The sequence below is a fragment of the Diabrotica undecimpunctata genome, chromosome 2 (assembly GCF_040954645.1).
Source record: "Diabrotica undecimpunctata isolate CICGRU chromosome 2, icDiaUnde3, whole genome shotgun sequence".
Taxonomy (NCBI): Eukaryota; Metazoa; Arthropoda; class Insecta; order Coleoptera; family Chrysomelidae; genus Diabrotica; species Diabrotica undecimpunctata.
The window spans coordinates 172,783,398-172,806,858 of record NC_092804.1 but is presented as its reverse complement, the minus strand read 5'-3'; the positions used below and the strand labels follow the sequence as shown (position 1 = coordinate 172,806,858).

At 34.5% G+C, this 23,461-nt stretch overlaps 2 protein-coding genes across 2 annotated transcripts in view; both read right to left on the bottom strand.

Annotated features, from left to right (window-relative positions):
* Positions 1-733: 733 nt before the first annotated feature.
* Positions 734-11,377, bottom strand: LOC140435230 (glucose dehydrogenase [FAD, quinone]-like). The gene is made up of 4 exons (XM_072524028.1): positions 11,048-11,377; positions 7,293-7,632; positions 5,189-6,065; positions 734-1,154 (listed from the first exon to the last, which is right to left on the bottom strand). Exons 1-4 carry the CDS (start codon positions 11,339-11,341, stop codon positions 803-805), a joined length of 1,863 nt encoding a protein of 620 aa, XP_072380129.1. The 5' UTR covers positions 11,342-11,377; the 3' UTR covers positions 734-802.
* Positions 11,378-18,032: 6,655 nt separating this feature from the next.
* LOC140435232 (glycosyltransferase 25 family member) overlaps positions 18,033-23,461 on the bottom strand; it is a 47,002-nt gene continuing 41,573 nt past the window's right edge. Inside the window, exon 10 of the mRNA XM_072524032.1 lies at positions 18,033-22,753. Coding sequence (XP_072380133.1) covers positions 22,589-22,753 — 165 coding nt within the window. The 3' untranslated portion in view covers positions 18,033-22,588. The remainder of the gene's footprint in view (positions 22,754-23,461) is intronic.

Here is a 23,461-nt window from a genome sequence, read left to right as displayed (position 1 = left end):
CTTTAGCCCAACCCCAACCTGGAGGGCCAGGAACTCTTCTGTTAGGGTTGTCATACCTTAGTCTATTTTGATTCTCGGATGATATTTTATGGACTTTGTGTACTATTGTAAAGTACTTGATAATATTCTTGTGTATTCGTAAGGATCTCATTCCTGCTACTTATCATATTATTTAGTTTTGTTCAGCCTAATGTAGTATTTACGCATTTTAAATTTCTATTTTTTCTATTATCGTTTCGATATCTTCCTCCTGCTTCTTTCTTCTTTGCTCAATCAATCTGATGGCTTTATTCAGTTCTGTAATTAATACACTTCCTAGTTCCTCTTTGGCTTGTTCAGATTAATTTTTTTCTTTTTCTCATCAACATTTTTGTTGTATTAGAAATGTAGCTTTACTGAGGTTTATCTTTTCGTGCTCCTTTTTCACAAGCTTGCATCAGGATATTTGTTAAGGCGGTATTTATTTGTTCGATATCTATTGGTTTTGCATCTGTTACGGTCAATTCCTTCTGAATGCTTACCTTTACTATACTATAAATAGTCGATTGTCACTACCAGATTGAATTTATTAAAAACTGTTACATCTCCCACAATATGTTTTTCAAGACGAAAACATGAATTAGATTGTAGAATGATGATAGACTTTGATTATTTAGAAAGTAGTAAGAAGAGTCAATAACTCCGACCACATATTATTAGAATCCCTGTTAAATCTATGAAGTACAACGATACCTGTTTACTAGAAAACTATTATTAATAAAAGCATTAACAGTTTATCATAAATTACACACGATTAAAAATTCTATGACGCCCAGTCTTCTTTTATCATAATAGCAGCCTTAAACCCAATCATCATAGTCGGCCCATGCGTATTCCCACTAACAACGCGTGGCATAATACTCGCATCTACCACTCTCAAATTCTTAATTCCATGAACTCGCAATCTTGGGTCTACTACAGCTGTTTTTTCATTAGGCCCCATCGCACACGTACTGGTAGGATGGTAAATAGTGATGCTAAAGTGCCTTAAAATGCATTTCCAGTAATCGTCTGATTTGTACTCGAATATATCGCAAGCTGGAGCTATTGGTCGTATCAGTTCCGGATTGTGCACCTTTAGAGCTTCGGTCTCAAAAAATAACTTATCTGAAAATCTGTAAGAAAAAAATCAACATTTAAATCAAATATTAATAATTTAATAAATTTATATATGTTAATATACGTTAAAATACGCGAAACCCAGAGATAAATTTAATACAAGTGGATGTGCCGATAGGGGAAAGTGAACTAGAAGAACTTAAAAGGTTGTATGCAGATGAAAAAACTGTTGTTGACCAACTTAAGACAAGAGATCTACCCATTCTGATGGGTTAACTTAATGCTAAGATAGGAAAAGGCAAACAAAGTAACATTATTGGAGGTTTTGGACTGGGCGATGGAAATGAAAGGGTAAACTGGTAGAAATAAACGGAACATTTCTTTCACAAATTAGAATGGTGATTCTACTACTATTTATAGCCTACTAATGTAATTAATTCCAATTCGAAGGACCACCCACTAACGTGAGAAATAAGAACACAAACATTAAACAATACGTAATTTAATGATTACCTTTGTTACTACAACTAAGTTAAGACCTAGCCAAAGTTTTAGCGCAAAGTATTTATATCTTAACCGCCGAACACTGTCCAAACACCACACGAGAGCACTGTTACAGTTCAAATATGTTACTAATAAAATTGTTACCTAAGCCAAGGATGTTTTCTTCAGTATTAATATACTTGATTAATTATGAGTGTTCATAAAGCATGTAGCCTTTAAACTATGAGCTATATAACTAGGTATACTCAATACGCGAGGGTTGAAAACTCTAACCAAGACGCGACCAGCTAAGCTGGGATACAATGTGACACTGACTACGTGACTACTTTCAAACTATCACTGCCTCACCTATCAGGGATCAGGGGAAATTTCTATTAGGTAGCGAAAACCCCCTTTTTGGAATAATTGCTAGTATGAGATTTTCTAGGTACTAGTTTTCAATGGTTAAAAACAGCTTTTGAATGCTTTATACCAGCGATTTCTTTGGAATTTGCTCGGAGAAAGTTGCCTCAGAAATGCAGTAAATTCTGTAAAAAAAATTTGTGGTGCCGATATTTCAACTAACTACAGTCGCTGTTGATAAAACAGCCGAACAAACTGATTATAAATTATATTAGGAACAACAGTCAGGTGATTGCAAACAATCTAGAAAACAATTTTGAGAATAACAGAGGGCCCATCGAGGGCCATTGTCAATTTTCTTCGAAATTTTCGCTTACAAGGTAAGCGTTTAAGTGATTAACCGTTATGTCAATACCCAAGTACCTGATACGGGAGTCTATACCCGTGCTACCCAGGTACCCGGCATTGTTTCGGTAAACTTCGCTTGTACATTCCGAGAATATCAGACAATTGGGATTTTTCTTTGTTTGCTATCAGTGTTTATTTAACTGTGCTTACAAGTTTTTAATATTTTTGTGACTATATGCGTGTTTTATGTTGTAATTACTTGTAATAATGGCAAGAAGAGAAGTGAGTGCTAGCGAATTTAGAAGGTAAGTTATTACTGTTTATTTTTACACTGTTTTATACATAGATCATTCAATTTTAGAATGACGTATGAAAAGCAACAGAAGTACTTGCAACAATTTATAGACGATATAGATAAGGAAGTAGATAAAAATATCGAAAACCAGGAATCAGATGAGGACTATGTTTCGCAAAGCAAACCGGATGGAGATGAAGCTTCTGACGTAGAGGACGTTTTTACTGATATCAATAATAAGATTGAAATCGATACCGACGGCGACGATAGTAGTGATGAAGATTTTGACGATTTTCAAGAAAGTTCTTCCCAAAGTGATGTTCTGGTTGCAAAAGATAAAACGATTTGGCAACGAAAACCGTTTACTGCAAGTCCAACACTGAAACATAACCTTTTGCGTGAAAAAACGGGCCCAGTACGTTCTACTAAAACTCTTTCGATTAGAGATACATTCAAATGTGTTTTCAGTGACGTAATGTGACATAATTATACGCGAAACCAATCGAAAAGCTAATAGCGTTTGTGAAAAGTATAATGTTGAAAACCCCGACAAACCTCGAAATGTTTGGAAGTCACTCACAACAGAAGAATTTGATGCATACTTAGGTATTCTTATTACAGCAGTTGCACCGAGCAAGTATGGGCATAAATCGCTTTTGGAGCATCAGCAGATTCTTACGGTTTGACAATGACAAAACACGTGCAGAACGTTTGCAAAATGATAAAGCTGCAGCTATTACAGATATATTCCATCTTCTCAATGATAATTTACGTCGTAACTATGTACCGTCGGATTCTCTTACTGTGGATGAACAGTTATTTTCTTTTAGAGGTAGGACACGTTTCACGCAATATATGCCAGCAAAACCTGCCAAGTATGGCATCAAGGTTTGGTGGGTTTGTGACGCCAATAATTCGTATCCACTTACTGGACAAATTTATACTGGAAAAAATTCGACTGGACGTGAAACTAATCAAGGTGAACGCATAGTAAAAGATTTGTGTTACCATACAAAAATTCTGGACGAAACATAACAATGGATAATTTTTTCACAACTCTTCCACTAGCCCGTCACCTGTTGTCTTGAAATTTTTCATTAGTTGGTACTTTGAAAAGAAACAAACCATATATTCCACAAGAAATGCTGCCTTCGCCAGAGCGTGAGCCAGAATCGTCATTACACGGATTCAGTGCAGATCGTGTTACTATTTGTTCATATGTACCAAAAAAGAAAAAAAGCGTTATCTTGCTGTCAACAATGCATGACAACGATAATGTAAGCGGCCCAAAAAATAAACCTGAAATAATTCAGTTCTATAATACAACTAAAGGAGGCATGGACAAAATGGTTTCTCATTATTCCACTAAACGCAGAACTTTGCGTTGGCCAGTAGCCTTCTTTTACAATATCCTAGACATAGCTTGCCTAGCAACCTATATAATTTATACAGAGAATAATCCACAGAGTTCTACTGATACCAGTAAGCGTAGAATTTTTCTACAAGACTTAGGGAAACAACTAGTGATGCCTGCAATTTCTGCTAGATCTAAAGTACCAAATGTATACCGAAATTTTTCATCAAGGTCAGGAATTGAGTGTATGTTAGGAAAACCTCTACCTACAGATTCAAGTAATACTGCAGAGTCATTACCACTTCGAGATTCCACTGGACGCCTCAAAATTGTTGGAAACTGCTACATTTGTATGTCTTTAGCGAAAAAGCGGCTAAGAAAATCATGTAATGTTTGTAATCGTTCACTATGTAACGAACACTCAGTAAATATAAGTAAGTGTGGACAATGTGTTTAAAATGTAACTTTTATTTACGTTTCCATATCACTTTTATTATAAAAAAAACTAGACAGAGCTTCATAATTTACTAAACATTAGTGTTACCCGGGTGCCACGGGTGTGGACGTAATGGTGTAAACACTTTGACAGGTAATTTTAATATATTATATGCATTTTTTTCTTTGGTTTTTATTATAAATCTCTTCGTTCTAAATAATTTTAGGAATAACTAGAAGCTCGAATAAAAATATTTATACTATCGTCAATGATTCAGATAAAACAATTACGAAGGATACCCAGGTACCTGGGTATAGACACAAAGGTTAAATAGCGCTAGCAGAAAAACAACTTTTCTTTGAGACGGTTTTTTAAAACAGTAATGATAAAACAGTAAAACATACTGAAATGATAGCTATAAAGCAAAGTAAGTACATAAAAAAGTAAAGTTTGTGTAACCTTCTGGCTAAGGTCTAGTGTTAGGGTTTTCAGGTCGAGCAAGCGCCCTTAACATGACTTAACGACTGACTATTTTAGTAGCCGAGACCGACGGCTTTACGTGCCCTCCGAAGAACGGTGGCAGCTCAGTTAAATTGAAAATTGAAAATTATGTCGGGTGCTAGAATTCGAACCCGAGCCCTTCAGCTTGCTAAGCCAGTAACATAGCCACTGAGCTACGGCTGCCACATTAAGTACATAATCGAATTAGTATTCTCGTTTTTAAATCTATGCTAGAACTCTTAATCAGAGATATTACTATTATCTACTAGTGCTAATGGGTCTTAATAAAATTACAGTTTTTAAGACTTACCTGATAGAATCTATCATAACTTGCATATCCTCATCACCTTCATCAGTGAAATATCCACTATAAAGAAGAGGATGGTCGTACACATTTGTAGTGTTTAAAAGGAGCTCACCCCTCGACAGTGGATTTAATAACACAGACATATGCGACAAACAAGGTTTATCCCTGCAAGCCTTAATTTTTTCTTTAATTAACTCGTCTGGAACGTTATGCGTTCTGTATGCCATAAAAAAAGTCATTTCATCATTGGGATATAATAGGAGATTATGGTAAGAGATACTTGGCCAAATTGAGTCATTTCGTGGATTGACAAAATTCAAGTAGTTAGTGAGGCCAGTATTGCTCAAAGGTCCAGTTTTATGTCTGAAATATTCGTATATTGCATCGATAAAATCGATGGGTACAATGGCATTAACATCAAATTTGACATCATACGCTATGAACATTAAGTGATCTTGAAGGTTCTTTCCTACAGGTAAATCTTTTATTGTTTCTATTCCTAGATCATTCAAATGTTGTTTTGGACCAATACCAGATAGCATTAATAATTGGGGTGAGTTTATTCCTCCAGCTGAGACGATAACTTCTTTCTTCGCTCGTAAGTGTAAAAGTCTATCGCCGATTTTAACTTCTACTCCAGTAGCTGCTTTCGTTTCTGTATCAATTATTACTTTGTGCACCATGGAATGTATACTAATAAAAAGATTCTTTCTGTCTTTAACAGCACCTAGGATTTTCCTGCCAGTGTTTGCTCGAATACCATTATGAACGCAGATTGGAGTATCGACTGCGCCTATTGGATTTTCGGGATTTTGCTCATTAAGAAACGGAACTCCTAGTTCATTGAAGCCTTGGTTCATTGATTTTCTAAGTGGACTATCTAAAATAATATAAAAGATTAATATAAGAGCATATTAGAGATGGTATGTGGATTGAAAGTTAGATACATTAGAGACAATATCCATATATTGCAAGATTTCCTATGGAAACAAGTACAGAGAGAAGTACATTCTGGGAAAGTAAGATGCGATGTTGGGTACATTTTAGATAGGGTTCGATGTAAAGGGACCATTCGACAACACGAACCTTCCTACGAAGCAATCATAAGGGCGATATGACTAAAAATAATGTGCGAAACAAAATGTAGCATTGATGAGCTGATAGGATGAGCTGATAGCTACACTGAGTAACAGCAGACACCATATCCTGGTTTATGTGTATAAACTCACATCTTAAAGTACAGCAAATTTATTGACACAGTCTTCTTGTAATTGGCTCTATAGGTGTATCGATATATTAATATTCTTGACTATGAGCTCTGTGTTCAATAGCCATGACCTCACCCTAGAAACAAAAATAAGACTCCTTAAATGTTACGTGTACTCAGTGCTTCTGTACGGAGTAGAAACGTGAACATTGAAGGCGGAAACTCTATCAAAACTTCAGACTTTTGAGCTATGGTTATACAGAAGGATCCTGAAGATACCATGGACAGACAAAGTCACGAATGAAGAAGTACTGCGGAGGATAAACGCAACCACGGATTTGGTCAACATCGTAGAGGGCCGTAAGCTGCAGTACCTGGGATCTATAATGAGAAATCAATGCAGATACGAGATACTCCAATGCATTTTGCAAGGTAAAATTGAAGGAAAAAGAGCCCCAGGACGAAGAAGAATATCTAGGCTTGCTACCTTGAGAGCATGGTATAGAAAGACCTTAACACATCTAATCCGTATAGCAACCAACAAAGTCATCATAGCCAGAATGATCGCTAACGTTCAGAACGGACAGGCGCCCTACGAAGAAGTGTATCGGTAGGTGGAGTCCAGCTCGTCAGTCTTGTTACCTGATTTATTTTTGTATTCTTCTTCGACACCGTTTTCCATGTTATTGGAAGTCTTTGGAATTCGCCAAAACTGTTGTTTGTGTTTATGTACTGTTGCGCCACATATATGGCCTTGCAAGTCAGCATAGCGATAACAAAGTTTTGCTGAAGCGTAAACTTATATATAGCTATATATATGAAGCTATATATATATATATATATATATATATATATATATATATATATATATATAATATAAACAAATATAAATCTACCTACTGTGCCGTACTTTCGTAATTGGCAGCAACCCCTTCGTACCCAATGGAGTAACCTTATCTTCAGGCGGCTGTACATTTTCCAGTTCCGTGAAATAGTCCTTGACACTTTCCCAGTCCCAGCCGGGATTTCCCAGCTGAGCCCACTGGTCGTAATCATTCTTGTTCCCCTTGATGTAAATCATGGCGTTCATGGCACTGCTTCCACCCAACATTTTTCCTCTGGGCCAGTTGCATTGTTTATTGATAAGGCCTAAACAAGAGCCTTTGGGACCTTTGGTCGGTTGTGTTTTATATTGCCAATCTTCTTCTGATAGTTGTACAGTAAACAGGAGAGCTGGGATCTAAAACAAAAATAAAATGGTTGCGTAATGTGCTTCAGAGTTATATAGGAGCGAAATGTCATTACGAATTATATTGTTTATTTTCCTTTTGTTGATGATCAAGCTCTGTATATATATATATATATATATATATATATATATATATATATATATATATAGTTAACATTAAAAATCCTTCTTGAATTGGAACCTAGACAACCTACAAGTAAAAGCTGTTTTTTTTACAGGGGTAGCATTTTATACCATTTGCTTTTGTTATTAACCTAAGCTTTTGGACGCTTTGATTGATTTGAAGATTGACAGACATCCAGTTACTTATGCTACGATGGTTTAGTGGAATAAAACAATTCAGCAAAATGTGATCTTGTTCTCATATATCTAAGGAGATAAGCTAAGCCTCTGAGATCGATAAGTCTAATATCAATCGTACTGAAGACTTTAGAAAAACCCCTCGATAGGCATGTTAAAGATGATGTATTGGTTGAAGGTCCAATGTATCAGGCAGTGTACGTATCGAGCAGACTACAGAAACGGTCTGGATTCTAGATTGCCAAGAGGTGTTACGTGCATTTCTCGATATAGAGCATTCTATAACACCTAGGAAGCACAAATGCGATTCGTCTAAAAGGAATAGACGAAACAAGTTTCAGGTGGATAGAATGAAAGCTGAGTAGCCGTATGATATACTTAGCGTTAGTGGAAACTGTCCTCATGAGGGAGTTTTATCTTCTCTCTTGTGGAATCTTGTCATCGATGGACCGTTAGCTACACTCAGCAACGACAAGCATTATGTCCTAACCTATGTGGATGACCTGGTCATCTTAGCCCACGGCACATTTAACAAAACTGTCAGAGACAGAATGCAACAGGCTGTGAATATAATTGCAGAATAAACTTCAAATCTAAACATCTTACTAATAATTTTTTTTGACTTGCATATTTTTTTGAATCTTCTATAGTTTTATTAAGATTTATTCTTAATATCTTTTATTGATATCATTTCCAAATGTTCTGGTTCAAATCTAAAACGCGCTGGTTTGGCTACTTCGGCATTCGGCGATATAAGACTCTTATTCAATAATTATATTTTCCCGACAGAAAATCTTCTACATTATATTTTCTTCTACAATATTTTAAAAAGTCTTCTGAAAATGTTTTTTTTATAATATTGTATAATTCGAATGCTCTATGTCCGAACTTCTCGTTCGACAATGTGAAATAATACACAGTCGAATGTCCTGGAGTAAATGATTTAATGGTAGCTTAAAAGAGACTCACTAAACGTAAATTCAAAATGGACTAATGTAAATATTCTAATGATTTACGTAGACAAAAAATTTCCATATCGATTTCTAAGCTCACAATATGAAACAATAATTTATCAAAAAAGTAAACATCTTGTACCTTTGGCCCGAGGTGCTTGCATACAGAAATTTTCATTATGAATCTCTTGTTATAATATTTTGCAAATGATCTAGAGTTACCGAAGAGAAAATAACCTCATAAGTAAAGCCGAAAGAGCTTTCTCCGCAACTGGCTATATGTGCAGTTCTGTGCAAAGTAGGTTAGGCGATAAGACGATAGATGAAATATGTTTTTTAAGGTCTCACTTCTAAAAAACTAAATAATTCATGTTTCTGTGGTTTAGAAATTTAGAATACAGGCTGATTTTTATCATTAAATCCAAAACAAACTCGTCATCAGTGAGCTATTGAAGAAAAACAGTATAATTAACTTGTGTCAGCTCAAAATTGCCATCAAGCAAATTTACTTCAAATGAACCACTCTTACAACAGGTTAAGTTCATTTGGATCTAATTTCATCATCATCATCATGCAACCTCTTCTGTCCACTGCTGAACATAGGTCTCTCCCATTTTTCGCCACTTTTTACGGTTCTCTTTACGGTACTTTTTACGGTACAACCAGCGTGTTTGTGGTCGTCCTCTGCTGGGTTTGTTTTCTCTTGGGCGGCAGTAAATTAGTTTTCTGGTCCATCTTGAGTCTTTTAGTCTCGCTATGTGACCTGCCAACTTCCATTTCAGCTTGGCTATACATTTGACGACATCAGTAATACCAACCTGTTCTTTTTCTTAGGTCTTGGTTCCTTATTCTTAACCGACACAAGCAAAGCCGTATGTTTCACTTCCACGGCTTACTGAGGACGAGTTTTTTTTTCTCATGATAGTTGTAGCATTTGCTATAGACATTTTAATTTAAAATGAGGTAAGATTGATTGCGAATTGAAACTGATTATATATCCTGATTTGATTATATACACCTAAGATAATTTTCATTTTGAGTCTTTATTTAATTAGTTTGTACTAAAAAGCTGAAAAAAAACAATAAAATCGTATTTTTATTTTGATTCCACATTTTGCTGGATCCAGCTGAACTGAGACCAGTCTTAAAAAAATTCAGCTGGACTGAAAATGCTGCTGGATTGCAATCCCATGGTTTGCACCATGGTACATACATAGACTGTCGGTCTTAAATTCAGTGTTGTTGGTTTGGAATGTTATCTTTGGCAAATTGGACAAAGATGAAAGTTTCGATGATTAGTAGATATTGTCTTTCCATTTAATTTGAGAATGCTATCTAATTTGTTAGTCACGTCTTCGTAGACGGAAAAAGTTGTCCATATCAATCAATTTATGTCAAAATAAGTTGGTAAATATCCACCTATAGCGCTCGCAACTGACGATAATGACTTGTAAAACATCGACAGTGAGTAACGTGAAATCAACTGCCTTGGATTCTCCTGCACATTTCCATGGACAGCGACGATACTGTCGGCATCTTTTTTGTTGTTTCGTCCCCATATGAGTGTTAAGTGTTTACTGAACTAGAGGACTCAAATTTTTATAGCACACTGCGAATGTAGAGTTGGCTGACTTGAAATTGTTGGGGTGACTTGACAGAGCAAGCAATTATTTTTGGAACTGCTGTTGCCATCTATTAGGTAAATGCTCAAACTTCAAAATTATTTCTAAAGTATTTTACAATGATGAACTAATATATTTCAAAAAAAATTTATATAGGTTCTATTCTTTGCTAAAAGTGGCATAACAAAATACTTTTTGTTTTGTGATATATTTAGCAGCATGTCAGGTATTACTGAATTAATGTCGAAATTGTAGTCAAGTCACCCAACTCTGCGGTATATTGACCGTAAAATTGACGAAGTGCACGAAACGTTGCCTGAACAAAACACCTATTTTAATAAAACAATTTTATCATTTGCAGATGTTGTACGCTATATCCATCCATGTTTCCAAATCCCGAAAGTCTTCAAATATTTGTGCTCCTGCCCTAATTCGATAATTATCGAATGTGATTCAAAGACATAGTAGTTTCTTTTATAATTGTATTGAAAACAGTAAATAAATGCTATAAATAAAATTTGCTCTACTTACATCACTGTTAGAAGAAGGAATTCCACCAGCTTCCAAAACAAGAACCCTCCAATCCGGATTTTGGCTTAACTGGTTAGCGACGACGGATCCACCGGATCCCGACCCGACGACAATAAAGTCAAACTCATCTCCATCTTTCAACAATGATCCATAGTCTTTAGGATAATCATCGAGCGATGCCAGAGAACATTTAGCAGCAGTGAGAGTATTGAGCAGAGCAAAAAGTAGGGACGCCGATGCGTTTGCCAAGTTACCTGGACAAGTATCGGCTGCGCAAATGCTGTTTGTGTCCATTTCTGTTAGTAACTTAAGACTCTCGAAAATGTTACATTATACTATACCCTATATTATTATTACAAAAAAGTGGCGACCATTTATTGGCAGAAACTTTTATTATTGGAATTTCCGGACAACGTTTAAAATATTTTATAGTACGAGAAAAAATTAAATTAAAATTAAATAGAAATAACAAATATCTGTGAACATCTAACTAATAAGAACTTAGCTTTTCCTGTGCGATTAAAAATACGGCAACAATAAAATATGACGAGAATTCATTTTTTGTTTTAATCCAAGTGCAGATTCTTCTTTAAATGTCTCAACCTCCTAGAACATTGGCAACCAATCGCATGATTTTTATTTTATCTGTAGCAGACCTAAATAGTGTCATTGAATAAATCGGCAAGAAAAGCTAGCCTGAGAAGCTAATGGAAATTTGAAAATTGATCTTCATATTCCGAATTATCTGTCAAATACATCAAAAGTTCTGCTCATAACTGAAAAACTCTTTTTAAGACGTTACCCCTGGAATCTATCTTACTTCCGCGTGGTAAAGAAGATTTATATATTGTAACGCAATAAATAATAGACAGTGTTTGAGAAACACAAAATAAACGAGGCCGTTTTACTCAGAATTAGAGGAAATGTTGTCGTGGATCTTTGGATCATTCTTATAGCAGAGCCCATAAGCAAAAGAAAAATTGAAAAGAAGAAAAAATTGCCTACGGTTGTATAAAAGACTATTATTATTGTTTCAACTAAAGCATGATTCAATCATCGATGTATAAATAAGTAAGTTACATTCTCGAACTAAACAATAACATGAAGAAAAATACTATAAAAAAAAGTAAAATATATCAAAAACTCCTTGTCGATAGCTTATCTATATTTATCAATTTTCAATAGCAGCTTCCATTGTAAACACATTCTTTGGGAAATAAAGATTATTCAAAAGTCATTAGGAGAAACGAATCAGTTTTAATTTTTATTATCCACGCAAAGCCAACATGTCTCTTTATCGATTTGGTTACTGGTAATTAGACCAAAAACTTGTTGGCAAAAACTATGAAAGCTCAGTTCTATTTCATTTTCGCAAGCGGATGAAAGTACCTACATCATGGAGCCGTTGCCAGTATCTATCGTGAGTTTCAAACAGGGTATGACTCTTAGTGTGCAAGTAAAACGTGTGGTGTTAAATGTATTGAACTATTATCTGAACTTAAAAAATGGTGACAGCTTGACTATTAGGTACTGTGGAAAAAGTTTCGAAAATGTGCGGTGTGAGTGTTTGCAAAATTTATGACAATAAACCTCCGCGAAGAGGCCCAACAAGACGAACTGAAACCGATACAAAAAAGGAAGAAAAACAGTTTGCAGTGCAATTTACGTGAGAATACTTATGACGGAGACTGAAATCTCAAATAAGGAAAATTGTCCATGATTTCTTTTAACATACCACCAACTGTCGACAGTATAATGAATAGAGTGAAGGATGATGAGGACTTACTAGCTTTTTCAAAAACCACATTTCGTAGGCTACTAAATGACATAGTTTTAAATAGGGTAAAAGGGGATAAAGATGGAACGTGTTTCAGTCAAATAGGAATGGAGGGACACAACGATCAAGAATCCGCGAGATGCCTTCATAAAAGGGCTCTCTACTGGACTGAAACCTTCAACCCAAAGAGGTCCTCGGTTTGTTCTTCTTCATGCTGAAATCGAAAGTGGTTTTGTGGCATGGGCCAAATTAACTTCCTTGGCTAAGAAGGGAACCGCTGATTACCATGACAAAATGGACGGGGATCATTATCTTTACCAGATCCCTGATGAAGCAGGGAATATGCAGAGCGGAAATAATATACATTGGTATACACTGTATACACTGGCTGTAGGAGGTTGAAAACCAACAGATCTAGAAGAAATTAGTGGATGTTCAACTTTGAACGTAGAAGAATGGATGGTGATAATACGCTCCCAGTGAAGACAAAGAAGATTGAAATAATTTACCAAGTTTTATCAGGACCATTAACTATTATAAACAAAAATATGATGACTATGTCTGCTTATTACTGAATTTTTATAATAACACCATACATTTAAGTAAGTTTTTTCAAATTTAAAAAATCTTAATTTTTTCTTTAAAAATTTTGATTAATGACTTTAGTGATTTTCAAAGTTTGTTAATTATAATACAGAATATATTCATCATTTTTTTATTACTATCTTGTATTTAGGTTTAATTACTTCATTTTGATTATCATTATATTAACACCGACCAAGAAGCATTTCAGCAGCTTGTTTACATGACATCCTGCAACCCAATAGATCTAGGCTAATCTCTCTAAGCTAGAATGGTATTTTTTGCTTGGTAAGGTTTAAAAAGACCTGTTTCAGATATAAAGTTCCTAAATAATGGTCTTACAATTGCAGACAATATTTATGTATTATTTCTTCTTAATTTTTGTAGAATCTATATGTTGCTCTGTCCACTTTGGTGCTTTTACAGACATATCTGATAGCCTAAGATCCCACTACAGGATCATTACGTTCATAACGCAGTAAATCAAACTCACATTTGTACGAAAATATTTTTAATTCAATTAATAGTAATTCATTTTTGACAAAAATTTTATTTCGTTCATTTATTTTTTTCTTAATAAAATACGCTGCTCATGACGTATATGCATGTTTTTTACATCAGATTAAACTCAATTTTTTTCCTAATATAATGACATAAGTTTGCCTGAGAAAAAATGATCGAAAATTAAGGTTTCCAGCTGTAAAAACGCAAGATATCGAAGATAAAATAAAAAGTGGCTAGTGCTCATCGTTACTGGTTTGAAGTGTCAGTTGTGTGAATTTTTAAAGCATTCGTCAATAAATATATATATTTATAGTAAACGGCACATAGGAAGATTCAACCTCCCATATGTGGCGTGTGCCGACTGTATCCGAAGAGGTGGACAGTGGCGTGATTATGCTTTTGATATTATTAACGGCACTAAATAGTTAACGCTCCGCTAAGTACTGACAGCGTGGATAAACATGTAGATAAAGCGCTCGGATCGAATCGGTACGAAAATAAGGATTTGCGCTGGTTCTTCGTAACTGGCGCCTACTGTAATAATATACATATTGTCACTTGTCAAACCAGTGTCGTTTTAATGGTGGCAAATTAGAGCTGGCAACTCTAATTTGCCACCATTTTTTCTCGGGCAACCTTATATCATCATATTAAGAAAAACATTAGCTTTAATTTGATATAAAAAAACATGCATATATGAATTACTCTTAATTGAGTTAAAAATATTTGCAGTCACTTTTTAACTGGCAAATTATTATCGATGTATTCTCCTAATTTTAAATGTATGTAAAAATGTGAGTGAGTTGATGAACTACGTTATGAACGTAGTGATCTTGCAGTGGGATCTTGTACCATGAGTAAGCAATCTCTAGTAAGAATAGTGATTATTCTGTTTGGTCTTCTAAAGCTCCAAGAGGCTACACTATGTTCCTTTCCCTTGTTTTGGACACATTGTCTTCCACATCATACGTGGGATTTTGGTTCACTGCAGAATAATTCTCATCAGATAAAAGAGTTGCTCCTTCTTTACCAAAGCTATTAGAAAGCTTAGTAGTAACAATTCTTTTATTCCCATCTCACTCTCTGTTTGTAGTATAGACCAGTGAGATGTAAGGACCAGTTATCCCTATTCCTACTTCCTTTCGCGTCTTTGAACTATCAATATAAAACGTGTGCCGATTTCGTTCTCTGTTAAAAGCGATTTTTTGCACTTTTAGCAATTCGTCGCAAAAAGCCTACGACACGTCGAAAGAGCCTTGCTGAGGTATTTACAAAGTGAACAATATAAGTAAGTTTTCTATCTATTATAACTCCCAGATACTCCTTCCAAAAATAATAGTGTTTCTTGGACGGAGGTTGAAGTGATTTTACTTTCCTTTTAATTGTTTTATTAGGATTTAGTGAGTCAGTTCAAACACCAGTTAGTTAATAAGTTTAACATGATGTTAGCAAAGACCAACAAAAATGTTCTCGAGCTATTGGTGATATTCCACACATTCCAGAGCTTTCGCCTTTAAAAAAATCAATCGAATTTTACTGTATCAATTGTGGGAGGTACAAACTTTTACGCAAAATATATACATTTTTTTAATCTATGAACGGAACATTTATAATAGGATTGGTAGGTATTATGCAACAACAAATTGAACATATTCTTAATAAAATTTGGTGTTGTCTTAGAAAATAGTCATTAAATTTATTGATATTGCGCAGTTTCCGTATAATTAATGTTGAAAATTATAGTTTATTTTAATGTTTTTGTCTTTCTAATTATATATAATTAAAAATCGAATAGTACAAAAAAATTAATAAAGGAACCATATGTCGATCGTGAGTTCGTATAAAGAATATAGAGCAACTATTTTGTAGTAACAAAAAGCAATAAATATCAGAAAATAACGAAATATGCTTAAAAAAGTCTGATCTAAGAATGATTTACAATAAAAAAAATCAAAGAGGAAGACAATCGGGAGAGGAACAACTTATCGCCTCACTAGTTATACAAAGACTTCTTATTTACTTTAAAATGAATATTGGTAATTTCTTGTTTTACTTTTTCTGCTTTCCCAGTATTAATTGTTGAACGAATATGTTGCACAACGGCGCATTTTTTATTTGGTCTAATCTATAAGGAAGATGTTACATTTTAATTTCAAATATGCTTTTTGTTGTTAAAGATTTAAAATCGGCAATATAATCCAGCTTTTCGCGTCCACTGTTGGACATAAGCTTCCTTCATATGTCTTCAATATATTCTATTTTGCCCAAGTTACATCCAGTTATGCTCTTTTCTCCATATGTCGTCTGTGGTCTTCCCCGGCTTCTGTTATCTTCACTGTGTCTCCATTCCAACAATTTCTTAGTCCATCTATCATCAATGAGTCATTTTACATGTCTTGCAAATCTCCAATTTAGCATTGACGTTTTTTCTATGATGTCTTCTAATCCCGTTCTTCTGTGAATCTCTTCTTTTAAAAGCGGTTTTTTTCCCTTCTTCTTTTTGTTTAAACATGACTCTTTCTGTTTTTCAATGTGCCTCCAGTAAGTTGTCATTTCATAGGTTTCGTGATCTTCTCACTGCTACTACTCTATTTGTTGCCATTCGGCTTTATAAGCGTTCCATCTACTCTTCTATTTCTTATCCAGTCCTTGATGTTCTCCATTTTGGTTATGTATGGTTTGGTTATGGATGTTAAAATCCCCCAATATTATCATCTTCCCTCTGACTTGATCTACTACTTGTTGTAATTGGTCATAAAACACTTCCTTCTTGTTTGAGGCTTGTTATTTTCTGGGCCGTATACTCCGATGATGTTCAGTCTTATCTTTGCTTATACTATTCTTTCTGATATGTATTGACACTCTTTTATCTGATTTTGGTACCTTTGGTGTATTAGTAAGGCTACACCTTCTTATAAATAAAAAAATAGGCCCTATTTTTTTTGCTACTCCACTAAAGATTAGTATGTATTGACCTAATTTTGATTGTCCTTTTTCTTTCTTTTTTGTTTTCTGTAGAGCAAATGTCTATTTCTTTCTGTTTCGAATCCATGTGTTATAACTGGAAAAACACATTGATTGTAAACCTTTCTCTTGAGGCTCATAAGGATTTCCCTATTGAACGTGTCCTTCAATCTGCCGTATGTAGCCCAACCTAGGCCATTTCTTCTTTGTGTTTCTTGTGTCTGGTTGTACATGGTGATTTTTAAGTCATGGCCAAGATGTATTTTGTAACATTTTCTACGATATTGTTTTCCAATTTTATTGTTCCTTCAATGACCAAGTTTGTCATAAAAGTTGTTTCACTTTTGTTTATTTGCAATCCCACTACAATCCCATCTGCTGACAGTCTTGCTCTTCTAGTGATTTACGCACTTTGGTTTTCTTTATTAAGTTTCAGAATTTGTCCTAGTGGGATGTATTCTTGGACTTGATGACACGATGTCGTCAGCGAATCTGAGCTGGTTTAACTTGTTGCCATTAACGTTCGTGCCACATGTTAACCAATTTGTAGTTTTGAAGACGCCTTCTAGGACTAGATTAAATAGCTTTAGCGATATTACGTCACGTTGTCGAACTTTTGTCATCTTTTAATGTGGATGGAATTTGTATTTTAGTCTAGTTTATTTCCACAAACAACTATTTCTGCAAGATAATTATGTGAGATTCCTTGTTCCCTATAAAGGGGTAAGCTCGTGTATACTTCGCAGTACTAATTTAGCTTTTTGAAAGCATACTCCAGAACTTCTGTGAAGAGCTAGGGTGATATCGTGTCTCCTTGTCGAACACCTCTTTCCAATGGGAAGTCCACCCAGTGTTATTCTCGACGCACGAGAATAACACTGGGTGGACTAAACACATGATTTCCTGCATACAGTGCTAGCGTAAGGTCCCCAACCCGATGTACTCATGAGAGAGGTTACTTGGAATTAGATTTACACATCACAAGACAAGGAGCACTGGAAAGGATTGTGGAAAGTCTATGTCCAACAGTGGCAGTACGATGATGATAATGGTGAACTCTTCACTGACATTTTAGAAAACATATTGTGTTTTCCCCGTTAAAAATTAATCTGTTAATTTTTGGTCAGGTTGGTAAACATGATAAAAAAAATAACAAGATTCTATTAAAAATTTACTAGATTAAATGGCACTACACTTATATAAACTTATATAAAAATAAGGCACTAATTTGTTACTTTTTAACAAAAACAGATCAATCGTATTTAAGCGATAACTTAAATCAATAAATCTCTATAAAATATTTTAACAGATATTACGATTACATAACAAATAATTTTTGGATATTGCACAGTATGTCTTAGTCAATTCGACTACAACAAATAGGTAATTTATCTTCTTGACGGATTACTTTGTTATAATGCTTTGTGTAGTATTTTTGAATCAAACAGTTTTTTATTAATTTTTCTAAAACGACTACCTTGTTTAATTTTCTTTCGATTAGATGATGAAGAGAGACTGGTTAATAAAGAGGAAGATATTGGTTTTAGGTTATTTGAATTTTCTTTAAGTAATAAAGAACTTTCAAGATTTGTAAGGGCTAAAGTAAGGCGGCAAATGCAGAGTACATTAGCACCCTTAAAAGAGTCCGATTTCTACAGAAAAATAGTTGGGTCTCCTACACTCTAATAGTAAATACTGTTGAAAATTTGGAAAAATGTTGTTTACTAGGTTTTGTGCGCTATACCTGCATATAGTTCTTGCTTGTATAGTTAACCTGTAGCAGCTAAATGCCAGTCTACGTTATTGAAAATTAGAAATTTTTAAGATACCTACAGCCATATTGTTAAAGCTACATCTGTATCTTATTCAGTATGTTTTCCCAAATTACCGTGAATGGATATTACAGGGATGTACGTCGAAAAACAGCAAGATCTACCAAAAATATCGCCACTATTGGTGAAAATGTGCAGGAGAATCCGAGGCAGCCGACTTTACGTCACTCAAAAGAATTTGATCATACCAAATTCTGCACGGGTGATTTGAGGGCGGTAGTCATTTCATGTGGAGATGGTATTGGAGTGGAGATGGTGTGAATTGGGCACCGTATCGTGAGATCTAACCTCTTTCTTATAGGGTTTTCTAAAGTCACAGGTCTATGCAAATAAGCCACAAACCACAGCCGCCCATAAGTCAAAAAAGCCTGATTTATGAGCCGGAGTCGTAGAAAATCTGACATTTAGGATTCGCACCACCCAGTAAAGCCGCGAGGCTCATTTGAACGATATTATATTCCATACACTTTGTTTTATTTAAATTTAAAGATAGGAACCGGTTAATTAACGACCCTATAGTTTCTACGTCAAGATAGCTGAGTAATATTTCCGTGATTTGTTAGTACATTTGCTTAAAAATTAGATTTACAATAGCTTATCGCTTAAATACTGTATATATAGATAATAAGCAGTAGCTGAGATGATACATCTTCTAATAACGTTGAAACATTTTGAACATAAAAGTTAAAAAGATAAAGACAGATAGGAGGTAGGTATATAGGTCAGAGGTCAGACAGATAGAAGTTTCAAAAATTCCTCAATCAAAACCCAACTAAAAATATACAACATAAAACAATTTTTTAAAATAATAAATAATATCAGTCATAATTTTGAAGCTTTATATATAGATCAAAAATTTAAAAAGACCTCGGGAATTCTTACCTAATTAAAAGTGTCCTAAAAAAACGTTCGTTGAAAATTAAAACTATTTTTGCTCAATGTTTAGACATTTACGATATAATATCAGCTACTGCAGCTATTATTTATTAAAAATATTGTAAAATCACAAGATATATGGCATCGAAAGGCACTTTTTGGTTATATCAATGGCACAACACTAAGGATTATCAAAATTGACAAAAAAAGTTTTCCACCATCTCTACCCACACTCTTTTTCATAAATATACAACAGTATAGGTATGCTCTTTTGTTTTATAGCGTAGCACTAGTTTCAAAAAAGTGTAGAAGTGCTACACTAAGTCGTTCCTTTGTAAGGTGTAGTGCTACACCACTCTGTTCCTTTGACAAGTGTAGCAAAAAAAGTGTAACACCTACACCTGCTTCTGAGAGGGTAACTATCTACACTTGTTACACTCGTCTTGCGCAGTATCAACCGACCGAATTTGATAACTGTTTAGCTGTCAGATGAGTGTTTCTTTATAAAAACAACCTTTTTATTTTAGTTTAATTTTAATTTAAAATCAATAAAAAGCTTTTAGTAATTTTAAATACAGTATCTACAAATTTTGGTTGAGTTTACTGAAAGTACAAGCTGATTATAGATGCAAATGTCAAACATGGAACAAAAAATTGCGGTTTGGCAGTGTTGGCTAAATGTAGATAATGTAGATGCTGTATGCTTCAAATATAAAAAGATAAAGCTTTAAAAAGTATATTTTTTATATTATGTTATGAATTCTTCAACTTTTGATTTATATAAAACAAAAATGAGTAAATATTTGTTTGTTTGGAGATTAATTGCAGTTAATTATTAGAAATTTTTTTTTGGTAATTACCATTTGATAGATTAGGGAATAGATTTGGCTATCGTTAAATTAGCAGTTGCCAAATTGCAACAGATCTTTGCAATTAATCTCAAGAGAGGCAAATATTTACTCGTTATTGTTTTATATAAATTAAAAATTGCGGAATCCGTAAAATAGTATAATCGATATGTACTTTTTAAAAGCTTTCTCTCTTTATATTTGAAGCATATAACAGATGCATTCTAAAAACATCCCAACACTGCCAAACCGAAATATTTTAATTCTTGGTTGACATTTTCGGCTATATTCAGCTTGTACTTTCGGTAAACTCAACCCAATTTTAATTTAATTTCAATTTTTATTTTGTTGTAATTGAGTTGATAATTTTGTTTCATCACTCATTCTTATACATATATTTTAAGATACCTAACTAATTATAATAAAGTTTATTTAAATTAAAGAAGGAAAATTGAAAGTAGAAGAAAACAAAACAAAAAAATCTAAGTCGTAAAATAACCTAAATTAAATCGCAACTCAAAGGTTAACTCTAGTCACGGAAAAAGAGGGGACGGGTAATCGTATAGAATTGTCTGAAGCCAAACCGGTACTAGAAACAAAGAATCTAGAAAGGTTTCCAGGTCATATTTTATTTCTTCAATTATACAGATATAATGATCAATTTTTGGAAATAATTTTATCAATACATATTTTTTAGTAGATCGATATAGTGTTTCAGTAAATCAGTAAATTTAAGTTGAAATCCGTAGATCTATTGAAAAATGGTAACACTGCGAGAGGTAGTAATCAAGTAGACCTGGTAACACAAGCACCAAACCATGGCGGTCACATCGAGACTGGCTTCATTTTGCGAAGGTTTATTAAATGAGCATTACTTGTCCTCTCTCTTTCCTTGTCTAAGGGTTAACTAGACTATAAGGTTCCTTTGTTTAGTGTCACAGCCATCATTTTCATTTGACAATAGCCAGTGTAGCTTACCTCAGCTACAATTGAAAGTGCTACACTAGAAAACAAAGGAACAGACCTGGTATTTCGCACAAAGCAATCAAAAACGATTTAAGATAATTATCTTTTTCTTTCAACTTAACCTTAACCAGATGTGGCAGCATTATTTGCGCGTTTAATCTCTTACACATGTCACTTTGGTACACATGTCAATAGACGCCATGTAAAATTGTAAGTTTTTCCAGACAGTAATCAACTGCACGCAGTAGTTTTGAGTAAATGCAGTGCACGCGGTGTTGGAGACTGAAAAAACTGTATCGTTTCGCAAGATTTCAGCGCATAGAGGAATCTTACTTGACGCAAGACCGGTATCACGTGTGTTTACTGCGGATCCCAAATGCCTTCATGACACTGACGAAAAGCGTTTGGCATATTAAAAAAAATAAAACTGACTTCTTGTATTATTATATTAAGATCGATGATAAAATACTGTTAAGCTGTGAATACAAGTCGGTTATTTAGCTCTACAGAAAGCGAGGTCGGAGTTGTGGGATGTAAAAATAATTTGCTGATTGATTATCTTAAAAAATAACTATAAATGAAGAAGTATTACTACTTTCGACTTCTTATACACCTGAACTGGAAAAATATCTGAAACGAAAATTTAGCAATGGCAAAACTGAGTGATCGGCAGTAGTAAATTCTGAAACATCCACCCTATTTCCCAGGCTTGACTTCGTTTTCATTTTCGTTTCGTTTTGTTGTTTTTTAGAAATAAATGTGTTTTTAGTGAGTACGTTGAACTAACACATTATTTTTGAAGGTGGACGTTACTCTCAAAACACATCAATGACTCAACGGGATGTTGTCAAGTGTAAAACTTTAAAACAAAAAATAGCCACTGAGACGATTGAGACGAACAGAAAAGGGAAATTGGAAAGAAGAGAGACTACAGCAAGGAACTGCAAAAGAACAGTTAATATTAATTGAGCAAAAAAAGTATTAGCACTATTGAAAAAAAACTTTGTTCTGAAATGGCGACCAAAAAAAAATTAATTATATATGTCAATTTTGAATAATCCCTAATGCACGAATATACTTACTCTTATACATTTTTTTTTTATAAACATTTTATAATTTTCTATAAAAATATCAAACAAAAACTAGCTCCAGTATTAGTAATTAGCAGCATATATATTTTTCTACTTTATGTTCAAAGATCTTCACGATTATTCTTGGTTAGCTCGGGTATTATCACTGAATCCTCAGTGTCACTGATATATCCCTTTTCACCTGTATAGTGCGTAGGATATATTAGAAGCGGTGCAGCTGAAAAGGCTACTAGATCTCGTTTTGGGTAATATCCTTTCCAGGAATCCTGAAAAATAAAAAAAAACAATTATTATGCTTTACAATTTACTATTATGTTATAAATAGGGGAACGCCGAGAGGATTTGGACAGCAGGAGGCATTGGACACTCTCATAACTCCCATTCCACTAGACAACAAGCGTAACCGCAAATTTAACTTGAAGTGCATTTCTGTATTCTTAGTATCTGTCTAGACGCCAAGCCGGAAGGTTACTTTGTTTTGATGTTTGGCCATTTTCGAAATCTTCCATGCTGTTGTTCCGTAACGATGAGTCAAAGCCATCACCGTTAAACCAGCGTGCGCGCGAACCAACCCATGAAGTAGGAGTGTATCGACAGTAGAAAGGGCAAAACTAATTACACAGCTCCGCTATATAAACCGCAACATTTCCTCATAGAGAGAGAATCGACAGGTGTTGACTGAAGGTTCTCTTCTTCCCTACCCCGGCTTGTGGACGTGTTGAGTTCACAAGTTGTTCCGTCTCCCATACCGCCGCTATCCGAAGAGCGTGTTGAGCTCTGAAGCAGTCGTGTTGAGACTGTCGAGGAGTGTCCTATTAACCCGAATCACCTAAGGGACGTGTTGAGTTCCTTTCCTTCCTTTGTACCTATCGTCCGCTGTTATTAAATCGATACAACGTTACCGTAAAATTTCAGATACACACTCGCTTGCCGATAAGACTAGTTCCATATGACAAGGTCAAGCTTAATTTGAA